This window comes from Zootoca vivipara, chromosome 2, assembly GCF_963506605.1.
Source record: "Zootoca vivipara chromosome 2, rZooViv1.1, whole genome shotgun sequence".
In the NCBI taxonomy this organism is placed as follows: Eukaryota; Metazoa; Chordata; class Lepidosauria; order Squamata; family Lacertidae; genus Zootoca; species Zootoca vivipara.
The window spans coordinates 67,986,875-68,000,281 of record NC_083277.1 but is presented as its reverse complement, the minus strand read 5'-3'; the positions used below and the strand labels follow the sequence as shown (position 1 = coordinate 68,000,281).

General features: G+C 39.3%; 1 protein-coding gene across 2 annotated transcripts; it reads left to right on the top strand.

Moving 5' to 3' along the window:
* The first annotated feature begins 950 nt into the window (after window positions 1-950).
* C2H5orf24 (chromosome 2 C5orf24 homolog) lies at window positions 951-13,156 on the top strand. 2 transcript variants are annotated; one of them, XM_060271665.1, is made up of 3 exons: window positions 951-1,228; window positions 8,538-8,967; window positions 11,194-13,156. In XM_060271665.1, exons 2-3 carry the CDS (start codon window positions 8,541-8,543, stop codon window positions 11,214-11,216), a joined length of 450 nt encoding a protein of 149 aa, XP_060127648.1. In that variant the 5' UTR covers window positions 951-1,228; window positions 8,538-8,540; the 3' UTR covers window positions 11,217-13,156. The 2 variants fall into 2 exon arrangements, with proteins under 2 accessions (XP_060127648.1, XP_034961364.2); XM_035105473.2 differs by having other exon boundaries at window positions 8,538-13,156.
* Window positions 13,157-13,407: the final 251 nt, after the last annotated feature.

Genomic DNA, 13,407 nt, shown 5'->3' with positions numbered 1-13,407 from the left:
CACCCCTCACATTTGTGAGTATCCCCTTCCCACCCCTCCTCCCTAACACACGCGCTCCTGCGGCGAGCTTTCACCGCCTTAGATAGCATACCTGCCTTAAATTATTCCTCCAGCAGCACATTCCGTTTTCTAAAATGAAAATAGTCCAGTCCAAGTGACCAAAATGTTTCCAAACTTGGCACGCCTTCTATCCAAACCTACATTAATCATGAGCGAATTTTAATATTACTCAACATTAATGCAGCTGCTTAACATGGAAAGAACTACTATTCTTACAGTAAAGAGCACTAAGCACTTTCTTAAGAGAAAGTTGCGGCGATTTTCCTATATGCGTGCATCAGCCATAAGCACGGCTAGGCAGGAGCAAGTCCCATCAAGTTTGATGTGTTTACTCTCCCTGGCAACTGGGTTTAGGAGAGCCCTCTTACCGGCTCTCCTCTTGCTTATATTTTGCAGTCATTTAAGCTTTCAACTGAATGCTCGCGGGCTTCACTTTTCCCGTTTCATTGCAATTCGACTCCACTGTTTACATTTCTCTCTCTGTGTGTGTTTTTATATGGGGGCTAACATTTCATGGTGTGTGTGTGTGGGGGGGTGTTTTATATGGGGGCTAACATTTCGTGGGGTGTGTGTGTGTGTGTGTGTGTGTTGAGCTTATGCCACAACAATACCGCACCGGTTCGCCTTCGAAGCTCTGCGGGGCTCTTTGTGGGCCCACGTCTCTCCCTCATTCCTCTTCTTCCGCCTCAGAACAGGCGGCACCTCTGCCGCGGCCGAGCCAGGCCCTGAGCGGCTCCCCCGGCTAGCGGCCCCTTCCTCTGAGGCGTCCGCCTGCCGCTCCCTTCCTCCTCCTCCTCCTCCTCACAGACCAGCCGCCTCCCCTCCCCCTCCCCTCCCGTCGGCCTCTGCCTCTCCTGCTCGTTCCCGCGGCGCGTTGGCCCAGACCAGGAGCGCGCACGTCGCCGCCACGGCTCCCTGCAGCTGCTCTGGCCCGGCTCTCGCGGCCCGCTCCGTCGTCTCAGCTTCTCCCCCGCCGGTCTCTCTCTCTCTTTCTCTGTGAGGAAGGAAGCCGGCGGCGGCGGGGAGGGGCCCCAGCGCCCCGCGACGCGTCCTTCAGACGACAACGACCGACGACGACGACAACCCTCGTCGAGCTCGCGGACCGAGCGACCAACTGCCGCCGCCTTGTCCCCTCCCCTCCCCCTCAGCCCTGCCAAGAATCCCTCAGGTAGGAGCCGCCCCGGGCCTGCGAGTGCCGCCCGCTTCTCTCCTGTTCTCCGGCGCGCAAGATGGAGCCTCACCCAGCTGGCTCCAAAGAAAGGAAGGAAGGAGAGCGCCTTTCTCTCTCCTGACGCCTTTCGGGCGCAGTTCTTGGGCGGCGGAAGGCAGCACCCCTGTGCCTCCCTCCTCCTTGCACCCCGGGGTGCCCGTGGGGTTTGGTGGGGTGGCACCATTTCCTCCGCCGCCTCTACCCCCCCCCCCGTTTCTGTATCAAATTGTACAATTAGGTGGGTGGAATTGAGGGACCCTTTTTTCGCTGGGTGCCTAGAGAATAGACACCCAGACGGGGCAGCAATAGGTTCAACTAGACTGGACAGCCTCCCCCCCTTTCCTCCCCTCCATGTAGGCGAGACGGGGGTGGGTGGCTTGGTCTGCAACGCACACACGCACACGCACGGGGCGCTTCCTCCACCTTATTTCATTTGTTCTCTTCAGAGGCCCTCACAAAATTAAAACTACGACTTTTTGTGGTGGTTGAAGCCGTCTAAATTTGCAACATCGCCACAGGCACCCTTGGTTGTGCCGTCACATCAATATAACTAAATTGAAACAAAAAACTGAATGCTAAAAAACCTAGGGGGGGGGGGGACGGAGGGAAGCCTCTCCTCTCCTCTCCTTCTGCCTATCATCCAAGAGTGAACAAAAGGGTGTAGGTGAGAGAGCATATTAAAGGGTAACTTATTTAACTAGCCGGAGTAAGGCAGATGCGGAGTCTTTTGGCCCAAGTGGAATGAGGGAAAAGGTTATCATTCCCATGCCCCAAGACCTATTTAATTTCCTCCAGGGCTGATAATGAGGCACCATCTACCGTGTTTCTCATATTATAAGACATGTCTTATATTTATTTTTTCCTCAAAAAAACACACTGTGGCTTATTTTCAAGGGATGGCTTATTTTTTTCCTCCTCCTCCTGCCGCGGCCGGCATTGCTGCTGCGCCTATCACTATGTCTTATTTTCGGGGTATGGCTTATATTCCTTGAATGCTTAAAAATCCTGCTATGGCTTATTTTATGGGTATGTCTTAAAATATGAGAAACAGGGTAATACAGACACAGAACGACTGTGTCTTCTGTATGAATGTCCCAGGAAGGACAATTATGCTCCAGTATGGGGTTGGAGGGGAAAGCAGGGATAAACTTCTGTCAGTCTGCCCTCTATGACTCAACTGCTATGGTCACTCAGTAGCAGGGAAAGATATACATTTTGTGGTTTTTTATAACAGTATCTCTCTAGAATTTGTTTACAGGTAGGTAGCCGTGTTGGTCTGAGTCGAAGCAAAATAAAAAAATTCCTTCAGTAGCACCTTAAAGACCAACTAAGTTTATATTTTGGTATGAGCTTTCGTGTGCATACACACTTCTTCAGATACCAATAATACATTTGCATCTGCCATCCCTCCTATGCTGCAGTGAGAAGAAGTGTGTATGCACACGAAAGCTCATACCAAAATATAAACTTAGTTGGTCTTTAAGGTGCTACTGAAGGAATTTTTTTATTTTGCTTCTCTAGAATTTGTCTTGTTAAGTGTCCTATTAGTTAACAAAGACACTTTGGGCTGTTCTCTTTGTGTGTGATTTCTTGTTTATATCTAACCAACTACAGTACATGTTTAATGAAAAGTTCTACCTGTCTCTGTATTTTGTACATATGTGTAAGCATACCTTTAATATATGGGATTGATAAATATTTGCATTGCTAGTTACTTAAATATTATTTTGATTAGTGCTACCCACATGTATTAAGACCTGCTGCTTAAGTGCATCTCATTTAGACCATTACATGTATAGCATTAGTGTGTGCTTTAGAATTGTTTTATGGGATCTAAGTTTATGCTTGTAAACATTTAAAATGCAATCCTAACCCCAATCTGTATATCTGGATGGGAGTAGGAGCCAACACATATTCCCGTACACTGTTGTCTACACTTGCAGGGTATCTGGTACTTCTGGTGCTACAGAGTATCTCACTGCAGCATAGGAGGGATGGCAGATGCAAATGTATTATTGGTGATTGATCTGCTGGAGGTGTTTGGGGTGGAACTGGAGTAACAAGGATCCTCTGTATCCTAAGCTGGTCCACTTCGCAGAGAGGGGTCCAAATTGGGCGTTTCTGCTGCACCAGTCTGCAGCAAAAATTGTGATTTCAATCTCCCCATCTTTCAATCTAGCCGATGCAATTAGGAGGGCTTTGGAGACACCAGTGGTTCTATCAATCCATTTTGCCCTGCTGTTTTCCATCCAGAGGTAGGGTTGCTCCCTTAGGCTGCAATCCTATACACACTTATCTGGAAGTAGGTCCCAAATTCTTGTGTAGTTCACTTTTGATTGCACTATTATTATTGTCATGGATTTAGCTTGTACATATTTTAAGGTTAGATGTTAATTTTATGGTAGATGTTTAGGAGAAGTCTTTCTATTCATGCAGATATAAGAAAGTTTGTTGAACATCTTATGTTTCAGCACAGTCTTTGCAAAACTAGTGAAGAGCATGGTAAAGTACAGTCTCTAGCATGTTTCAGAGTTCTTCTGCTATTGATAGTGTCTTCATTTGCATCTTCAGATTTTTATTTGGAGGATAGAATTAGACATTTGAGCATATGTCAAGATCCCAGTGAAAGCTATTAAATTTGCCTAAGAATGTACATCAGACTGATTTTATCTTCAATACCCATTACAACATGAGAATTCCAGTTGCAATGTTTTTTGTTTAATGGTAAAAGCCAGAAATGCAGCATGCCAACTGTCATCCCCCCCAATTAGGAGTGAAGTTGATTAGGCCAGAAGATATCTGCTTGCACAAATACTCTCTCTATTAGAGGAGTTCCTGTGAGAACACAGCAGGCTCCTGGGGTGCTTATGCACCGGACTTCTTTGGTGGGAACCATTTTCATCAATCTCTCTCCTGAATGAACAGGAATGATGGGAATTGCAGTCCATGCTCTTGAAGGGCCAAAGACTTTCCATTCCTGACCTAAGACATGTTTTGTGGCCACATGGGGTAGCACCCTCTGGCTCTGATCAGTGCCCGGATAGAAAATAACCTGTATCCTCCTCTCTGAGTAATGGAAGAAAGGCAGGATACTAGATGTTATAATTGTTTTATAATAATGCCTGTTCTGCTCTTTGCTACAGGAACTGCAAATAGCAGCATACCGGTACAAACTTACTGTGACAAGGTGGAAGAGTTCTATCCTTGACCAGATAACAATTTTAGGATTGATAATAGAGTTGTTACCGGATTAAAGAGATAACAATTCATTAATTGTACGAGTCTTTGTCAGTTAACAGAGTACACTTGCATAAGGTAAAAACAATAGAATGGAAACAAGATGAGTAATTTCTGTGTTGTTAGTGCATACTCACATATGTGTACTTTATAAGAGACATTCCTATGTTACTTGAAAGGGGGAACACCTTTTAAAGTACTTGTTATTTGCAGTTTTATGACTTTTATAAAATATTTTGCTTAAAGATATGCTGTTTGATTAATCCAGGTAACTTCTTCGGCCAACTAACAGTGCAATCCTATATGTACCTACGGTACTTGGAAGTAAGTCCCATTGACTTATTTGCAGTTTCCTTCCAAATAAATGAATTAAGTGGGGAAAATAATATATTAATAAGATATGACATAAAAGATTGCACTGTAAAAGTTGTTAAAACTGATTAAACATTGTAGCTTCTTTATTTAATCATGTATGGCCTGCCACTTTGTTAAATTAATGTTCAATTCAAGATACTGAACCTGATTCACTGCTGCTTCTTATCAGTAGCATAAAGCAAATAGTAGCATAAAGCCAATCTAACATTTTCATTGTTTGGGATATTTTTAACTAGAGGACGTTGCATATACACCTTTCCTTCTATTAATAGCCTGTATAACTTTCTCCTGTATCCATCTCTTTCCCCCGTTTGTCCCTGCAACAATTAATTGTTTATCCACAAAGAATAGTAGAATAATTGCATCATCCCCTAGTCCTATGTGAGGACCTAGTTCAAAGCACTGATTTTAATCTTTAAAGTCTTTAATTGCTTTGGAGCAGGATAACTGAAAGATCACATTTTCTCACATACACCTATCTGAACAGTGAGATCCCCTTCAGAGGCCTGCTTCAGTTGCCCTTGCCAAGTGAAGTAAGACAGTGGCTACCAGGTGTTTTTTGTGCTGGCTCCTCAACTGTTCAATGCCCTTCCTAGAGAGGATCAACTGGCACCTTCTTTATGGCCATTCTAGGACTATGTGTTGCCCTTAGCAACCAGCACCAAAACAAACACTGTGAAATAAAGTGTTTTATACTAAACCACTCTTGAGTGTTGTGAATTTTTTCAGTAACTTGATTTCATTATTTTTTCTGGATATTTAATAGCAAGTTGTTATATATTTTTGTTACATTTTATTTTATCATTTTTGTGAACCACCCATAATTCAATGTTTTAAGTGGCATTAAATTATTAAAGTAAATAATAATGGTGGTGATGATGATGGAATATACATGGTGTCCTCACATGCTTCTGGCTAAAAGTAAAACATTGGAAGTGTGCCTGCTGTACACCATGACTGCATGCAAGACAAATTCCCTACTTGGAAGTTATATATAATATGTATTTATAATACATACATTCTGCTTTGTCATGTATATACTTGGCAGGAAGCATTGATAGATGCCAGCTTCCTATGGTGTGTATTACACAGCATGTATTGTTTGTTTGTTTGTTTGTTTATTTTATTTATACCCCGCCCATCTGGATGGGTTTCTGGGCAGCTCCCAACAAAACACTAAAAACAAAAGAAAGCTTCAAACATTAAAAACTTCCCTAAACAGGGCTGCCTTCAGATGTCTTCTAAAAGTCAGATAGTTGTTTATTTCCTTGACATCCGGTTGGAGGACGTTCCACAGGGTGGGTGCCACTACCGAGAAGGCCCTCTGCCTGGTTCCCTGTAACCTCACTTCTTGCAGGGAGGGAACTGCCAGAAGGCCCTTGGTGCTGGACCTCAATGTCTGAGGTGAATTATGGGGGTGGAGACCGCTACTTCAGGTATACTGAATGACCAGGTGCATATGGGATTCGTGCAACTCCTTACTTTGAACTCATTTCAGCATAGGAAGCTTGTTGTACAGCACCACATGAGAAGCTATCTAAAGGTAAAGGGACCTCTGGCCATTAGGTCCAGTCATGACCGACTCTGGGGTTGCGGCGCTCATTTCGCATTATTGGCCAAGGGAGCCATACAACTTCCAAGTCATGTGGCCAGCATGACAAAGCCGCTTCTGGCGAACCAGAGCAGCACACGGAAACTCCATTTAGCTTCCCACTGTAGCAGTACCTATTTATCTACTTGCACTTTGACGTGCTTTTGAACTGCTTGGTTGGCAGGAGCTGGGACCGAGCAACGGGAGCTCACCCTGTCAAGCCAGTATATAAGTGGCCTTGATCAATCTACATTACAACAAAGACACTGGCATAGCTGCTGCTGAGGTTAGTGGAGAAATCCTCCACAGACAGTGCGGACTCCAGTGAGCTCCATGACACTTTGAGGATAGATGATCCTAAATGGTCACATTGACAAGGTAATAATAAAAGGGCTTGTGCTTCAAATGGTTGATAATTGTTTCCTAATTGGATGACCTCTTGTTAAGACACTGTATTTCAACACCACTTTGAAGGCCAGATTACATGTTGGAAATTGATTGTGGCAGAGAAATCGCAGCAGTCCAGAATTCACTGCAGACATTCTACTCTTAAAATCAGTTTCCAGATGCACAATATAAACTGTATTAAAACCGTTACCCTCAATTTATGGCAAGGCTGTGTGGCCAAAGTAATGTGCTACCATTTGTGCAAACACTTTCTGGTCTTTATTTTTCCAGGAGCTAATCACAAAGCAACAAATAAATATTGACTCCCAGGTAAGGGAGATAAAATAGAGGTTGTGTGAAATAGGTATTGTTAGAAGTTAATGATAATTTAATTAAGAAGTAAGATATAGATAGAATATAAAAGGATAAGATGTAAAAGATAGAGAAATAAGGTAATATTAAATTAATAATTAGAAATTATATAAGATTTAGAGTTTACTACAGATGATATGTAAAGAATCGCAGAAGGAGGAGGAATGAGGAAGCCAATAGATTAGAAATAAGGGTTATAAGTTAGAATTTTTGTTTTTAAATTTTTTGTATTTTTTGTGTTTTGTATTTTCTTTTTGTGTTTTGTATTTTGTATGTTTTTGTTGTTTTAAAATCTTTAATAAATACATTTTAAATAAATAAATAAATATTGATTCCTAGTTAGCACTTCTGAATAGTGCTTCTAAAATGACACAGATATTAAAAGTAAGGCTCTGATTTTGTATCTACTATTGACAGTCTGCTTTTGAAAAAAGACTATAAAAGGAGCCACAAGAGAGTATGCAAAATGTGAAGTATTTTGTCAGAGAAGCTAACATAAGCTGAGCATGGGGGTGGGGAAGTGGGGAGACAAATTATTTTTGGAACGGTTTAATTTTATTATTTATATTCACGCACACACACATGTTAAACAATGGAGTACCACAATAAAATGTCTATGTCCTTTTAAATGTGTTTGTTGGAAGGGAGATTATTGGTTTATTCTTGTTCTTGTTTTTATTATGTATTATGTGTTCTCATTTTGTATCTTTATGTTGTGAACTGCCCGTGATCTTCAGATGAAGGGCAGTATACAAATTTAAGAAATAGAAATAAAATAAAATGTCAGCATACACCTACTGGAATGGCTTTTTCAATTTTTGGTCATGTCAGATATACCTGAAAAGAACTAAGAAGAAGAATATGAAAAAATACAGTCAGTGGAACCCTAATCTATCTATACATAATAGCCTCTGAAACATCATTTTTTATGCTTCTGTAAGTTTTATCATTATGAAACCAATAAAAATTAATTTAAAAAGAAACTTTGGGTTCACTGTGATTTTTTTAAAGCACCAATCAGTGCAGTGCTGAAACTCTGTGTAAGATTTATTTGTGCTAAATCAATGATTAATGCAAAAATGTAAAATTAGCAGAAACCCATGCTGTAGTATATTGATAGTGTTTTGGAGTAGTATTTGATTAATGAGTCTGTTGATACTCAAGATGTCTTGTTTAGATGTTGGTTTGTGCCCTGTGCTGATTCGTCTAATTTTGGAGGGCATTGTAAATATTTCCCTGCTGAATGCTACCTTATTTTTTTACATCTCTCCCTCTCTCTTTCTCTCTCTCTCTCTCTCTTGGTAGAAAATGATGCATCCTGTTGCCAGCGGTAACTCCCCTTTCTGTGGGCCTGGGAAGAGTTCTTGCCTTAATGATGACAATGTGACACCCACTGATCAGTTTGATTTGTATTCCACACAACAAACCAAGTATAGCCACACAGTCAGCCACAAGCCAATACCATGCCAGAGACAAGATGCGTTAAATGAACCACATTTGCAGACCACAAGTGGCAGGAGTATAGAGACGAAAGATGATATAAAGAAAAAGAAAAACCTCAACAGATCTGGTAAACGTGGAAGACCTTCGGGGACCACCAAATCAGCGGGCTACAGAACGAGCACAGGTAGACCGCTGGGGACCACCAAAGCAGCTGGATTTAAGACGAGTCCAGGTAGACCCTTGGGTACAACTAAAGCTGCAGGATACAAAGTCAGCCCAGGGAGACCTCCAGGTAGCATTAAAGCTCTATCACGGCTTGCAAATCTAAGTTATACTTGTAGCAGCGCAGCATTTCCCTATGCTGTGGTACATAACAGAGGAGTGCATGCTGCTGGTGAAACAAGTAGCAAAATCAAGCAACCCACTGAGTGAGAAACGAGGAATTAAGTAACATTTCCTCAGTAATTCTTTTTAAATTATCTGAGTTGTGGCATGTTTTTTTCACTTCTTTTGTAACGTTTCCATAACTTACTTTCCTACATTTTATTTTTCTAAAGATGTCATATCATAATCACTTAATGTTTCTTACATTTACAAGTGGACTCCTCAATGGTGCCCTTGTCTATTTCCAGAAAATAATTACTAATATTCTAAGTGTCAAAGTTATTGTCTGGCCATTTTAGTTATGTGGTTAGCAAATCAACTAGCAGAATTCTGCATCCTAGATTATTTATAGTCAAATTAAAGACTTGGTCAACAAGTAACCAGAATAAATTAATAGAAACCAATTATTCAGGACAGCTTAACCAGGAATAGTTCTGAAAAGTTTGCAGTGTATGTGTCTCTTTTTTCTTTTTCTTTTTGTTAATAGGAGAAAGTAGAAAAAGAACTAAATTTTCCACAATGGCTGGAACTTAACACGGACCTCAATATTTGTAGATACTTCAAAATTTCAAAACTATATTTTTTAAAAAGTGGTCATTCCAGGCAGTCATTGCATTAAAGTGCTATCAGTTTCAAGTAATCCAAACATTAAAAAAAATACTGTGTAGCACCTGATATATATCCAAAGTGCTATTTTTCCATTAAAGTATGGTAGCTCTCCTGCATATGCTAACTGTTGGACACTGACTTACAATTTATAAAAGCCTAAGACTACACATACCAAATCAAAAAGAATTAAATATTTGAAATATTTTATAATTTAACTTCTAAAAAGTGCTATCAAATATGCAAATAATGTACAGGTGTAGTAAAAGTTGTGGCTGAGATTCTGCACATTTGTGTGCTCATAAATCCAGTCCATTTTAGTGACATTTGGCATACACAGATATATGTGAGATTTGCCCTGTGTTCTCAGATCTGTCAATAAATTACACATTTTAAGTGACTGCAATATCTGCATAGATGGCAGCAATTTTTTAGGATTTCAAATATTTGGTGTGGTTGAAAATTATACCTTTCAGATAGATATCGGTAATCTTGTCATGTTTAATAATTTTGCCAGTGGAAGTCTTATTTATCACACATACTGTAGCTAAGAGGGCGTATATCTACCAAAGGATGACATTTCATGGATCATAATTGGAAATGATACAGTTGATGCACAAGCAAGTTGCAATTTGATGTGTTTATAGACCCCAAATATATAACAAACTATTGGAATACATCTATGCATGGAGGTGCAGAACTATACATACATTTTGACATTTTGTGCACCTAAAATAAACGTTCTGCATTGAATTGGGTATGTGTTGTTATTTTTTAAAATGTGTATGTGTGAGAGAGAGACAATGTATAATACACACATTACGTTGTAACTGAATAAACTCTCAATATTGAATATATTCCAAATATTTCTTTAGAACTAAAGCTATTCTGAAAATAAGTTTACATATAGTTATAGATTAAAATTTTAAATTTGTATCTTCAAATACGCAAGAGAGAGGTTATAGATAAATATTTGCAAATTCATGGGGACAGACTTCTTTCAGGTTAATTAGAGAGATGAAAATGAACAGTATTGATTCTTTTCCTTTGTAAGATAAATATTGTGGCCTGCTGACATTTTGATGACAACTCTGATTTTAGTAATGACAACTTAAGAAATGGATGTCATTTCATGCCTTTTTTATCAGGAAAAAAGCAGCAAGCCTTCAGGTGTTCCAGTGATGCCTAACTCATAATGAGCTGGACTTTATCCTGTATTTTATAATAGGTGTGTTGAATTGTTTTGGGGGGACTTTGTATGCACTGGCAACCTTGAACCTCAACAGTACTGGAAGGCTCTTTAGTCATTAAACAAATGGCAGCTAAATGCTGGTAAAATAATTTTTTGCTGAAGCTATGAAGTCCATTATATATTTCCTCAAGAAACTTCGGAATATGAAACTCTTATTAATTTTCCCCACAGTGGTGCAACTTCTGACACACACAGTGCTAATGTGAGCTAGTTCACCCTCAGGACATATATTGTGTTGGCTGTTTTGTTAGATGGTGTGTTTTTTTTCCAACCCAGAGGCTGCTTCAGACCCTTTCTGAACTCTCTCTAGGAAAGCAGCTGAATGTAAAAACTACAAGAACGGCACACCTTCCTGGCAAGGAGCAAGTTGCATGTCACCAATGTACCTTTGAGTAACTCTACTTACCTCCTCCTGTTTTTTAAAGTTACCCTTTTATTTCTCACGTGTGCATCTCCTCAATGGTGTCGTGCAGTGTGGGGGGAGACAACGCAGATGCATTATTGCTCTAGTATAATGAATTTTGTATTCGCGTATGCTGAGAAAATAATGAACTCATCTAAGCAATTTATGTTCATTTATAGTGCTTATTAATTATATCCTATGGAAAACTTACCCATTAAAATAACTTAATATTGTAAGTTGGGAGGGGGGGCAGAAAAACCCTCTTTCATTTCTCTAAAGGGCAGTTTAACGCCTGGATTTGTTAATGAGGCCAGAAAAACACTGTTGGGCATTTCTTGATTCCAGTTCATTTTATCCTCTACTGCGGTTTACAAGTGCCATGCTGTGGGGGGAAACAGAAGTCAAGAACTTGAGATGTTTGAATGGTATATTCAAATATTTTTGCTACTCCTGTATATAATCTCCAGAATACATTGTGTTTTTCTTTTTTTGTAACACTGTCTCTTGTCATGACAAACACTGAAACAGCATGTTAATTCCTATACTTTGATATTATTGGAGAGGGGGAGGAGGAATGTCCCTTTCTCCTTGTAGTATTAATACATAATTTGTAAAGCAAATTGATAATTTTATATTATATACATTAATTCTGCTCTTCATAAGCTAGGATTGTTGATGTGTATTGGCACTGTTCAAAAAATCTACATGTCAAACGTGTTCACTTTTCTTTTGATTTAAAAATAGCCTTTTTCACCTTTTGATAAAGCAATTAGCATTAAGAGAGATCTATACTACAGCCGCTATTTTAAACACTTACAGAAATTGCTGTTCACTTTCTGGTGAAATTTACTTAAACCGTAGAACCAAATAATTTTACTTCTATTTTTGAAGTCTTGCACTGGATATTTTCAAAATCTTTACACACACACTGCTGTAAGTTTAATTAGGGGCTAGCTATTGTGAAGGTGGCATTTTTTTTAAAAGACAGGTACCGTAATTTTCTTAAATGCATCCAGGTTCTTTCATGTTTTGCAGGTTTTGAGGATAGAACTTCCTGATCAGGACTCATCTGGCATTTTTGTTTTACAGTGATCCATTTCAATTATGTTTTGAAGTTGTTTTTGGTCTTAGGACAAACCCAGCAAGTCAGGATAATGCATAAGGGATGAGATATTCCCTGATCTACAATGCAGAAGGCAGTTAATATCAGAGCATTAACTTTTGCCTTCTTTTGAAAGACAGAGTAGTAGTAGAGATAACTTTACAGCTATTTCCTAAGTTGTCATTTTGGTTTTTATTACTGTATGTATAGAGCAGCATCAATCAATTTGTTAAATACAAAACAGTTTCTTGTAATCAAAGTTCTTGGATTCCACTTATATTCACATTATGTTTTATTATTATACATATATTTAACATAGTTCAAACATTATTATACATGTAATAAAATACTATGGCGGCCTTTCCTTCTGATTTCCCCCCAGATAGATAAATCTAGGTTCTGCGATGTGTAATCTATTTCATCTTGAAAGTTATAGTAATTTTATGAAATTTTCAGAAATCTGCTTAAATGGGCCATTTTAAGATTCTCATCTTCCACTGTTTGCTTTTCTGATGGGATGGGTTATTTTGGTGGAAACGGTTGCTCATTAATTATCACCCTGTCTTCTGCTGTAAAAAGTCTGATTAGATACTGTGTATGTTCTTATGTCCATGAACTTCAGCTACTCGTGTGCAATTGTCTGTATGGGAATGGAGTAGTGTTCATGATCTGTATTTACGTCATCATATGGATGTATATTTATTAATAAAGTAATTGCTTTAAACACCAAATAACTTTAATATGTTTTATATTCTTACCACCCCCACCCCCATACAGTATAACTTGAAACTCAGCAAACACCTGTTAAATTAACCAGCTTTGCAGATGAATGAACTCTTCAATTGTTACCCATAAAAAGAAATGGAAGGTTTTGAACTACAGTACTTTTTATATGCTTTCCCTGGCTTGTTCTCTATCAGATGTATATATTTCCCAAGCAAAAATAATTCCCAACTCCCTTCTCTCCCCCACTTTATTTTCTGAA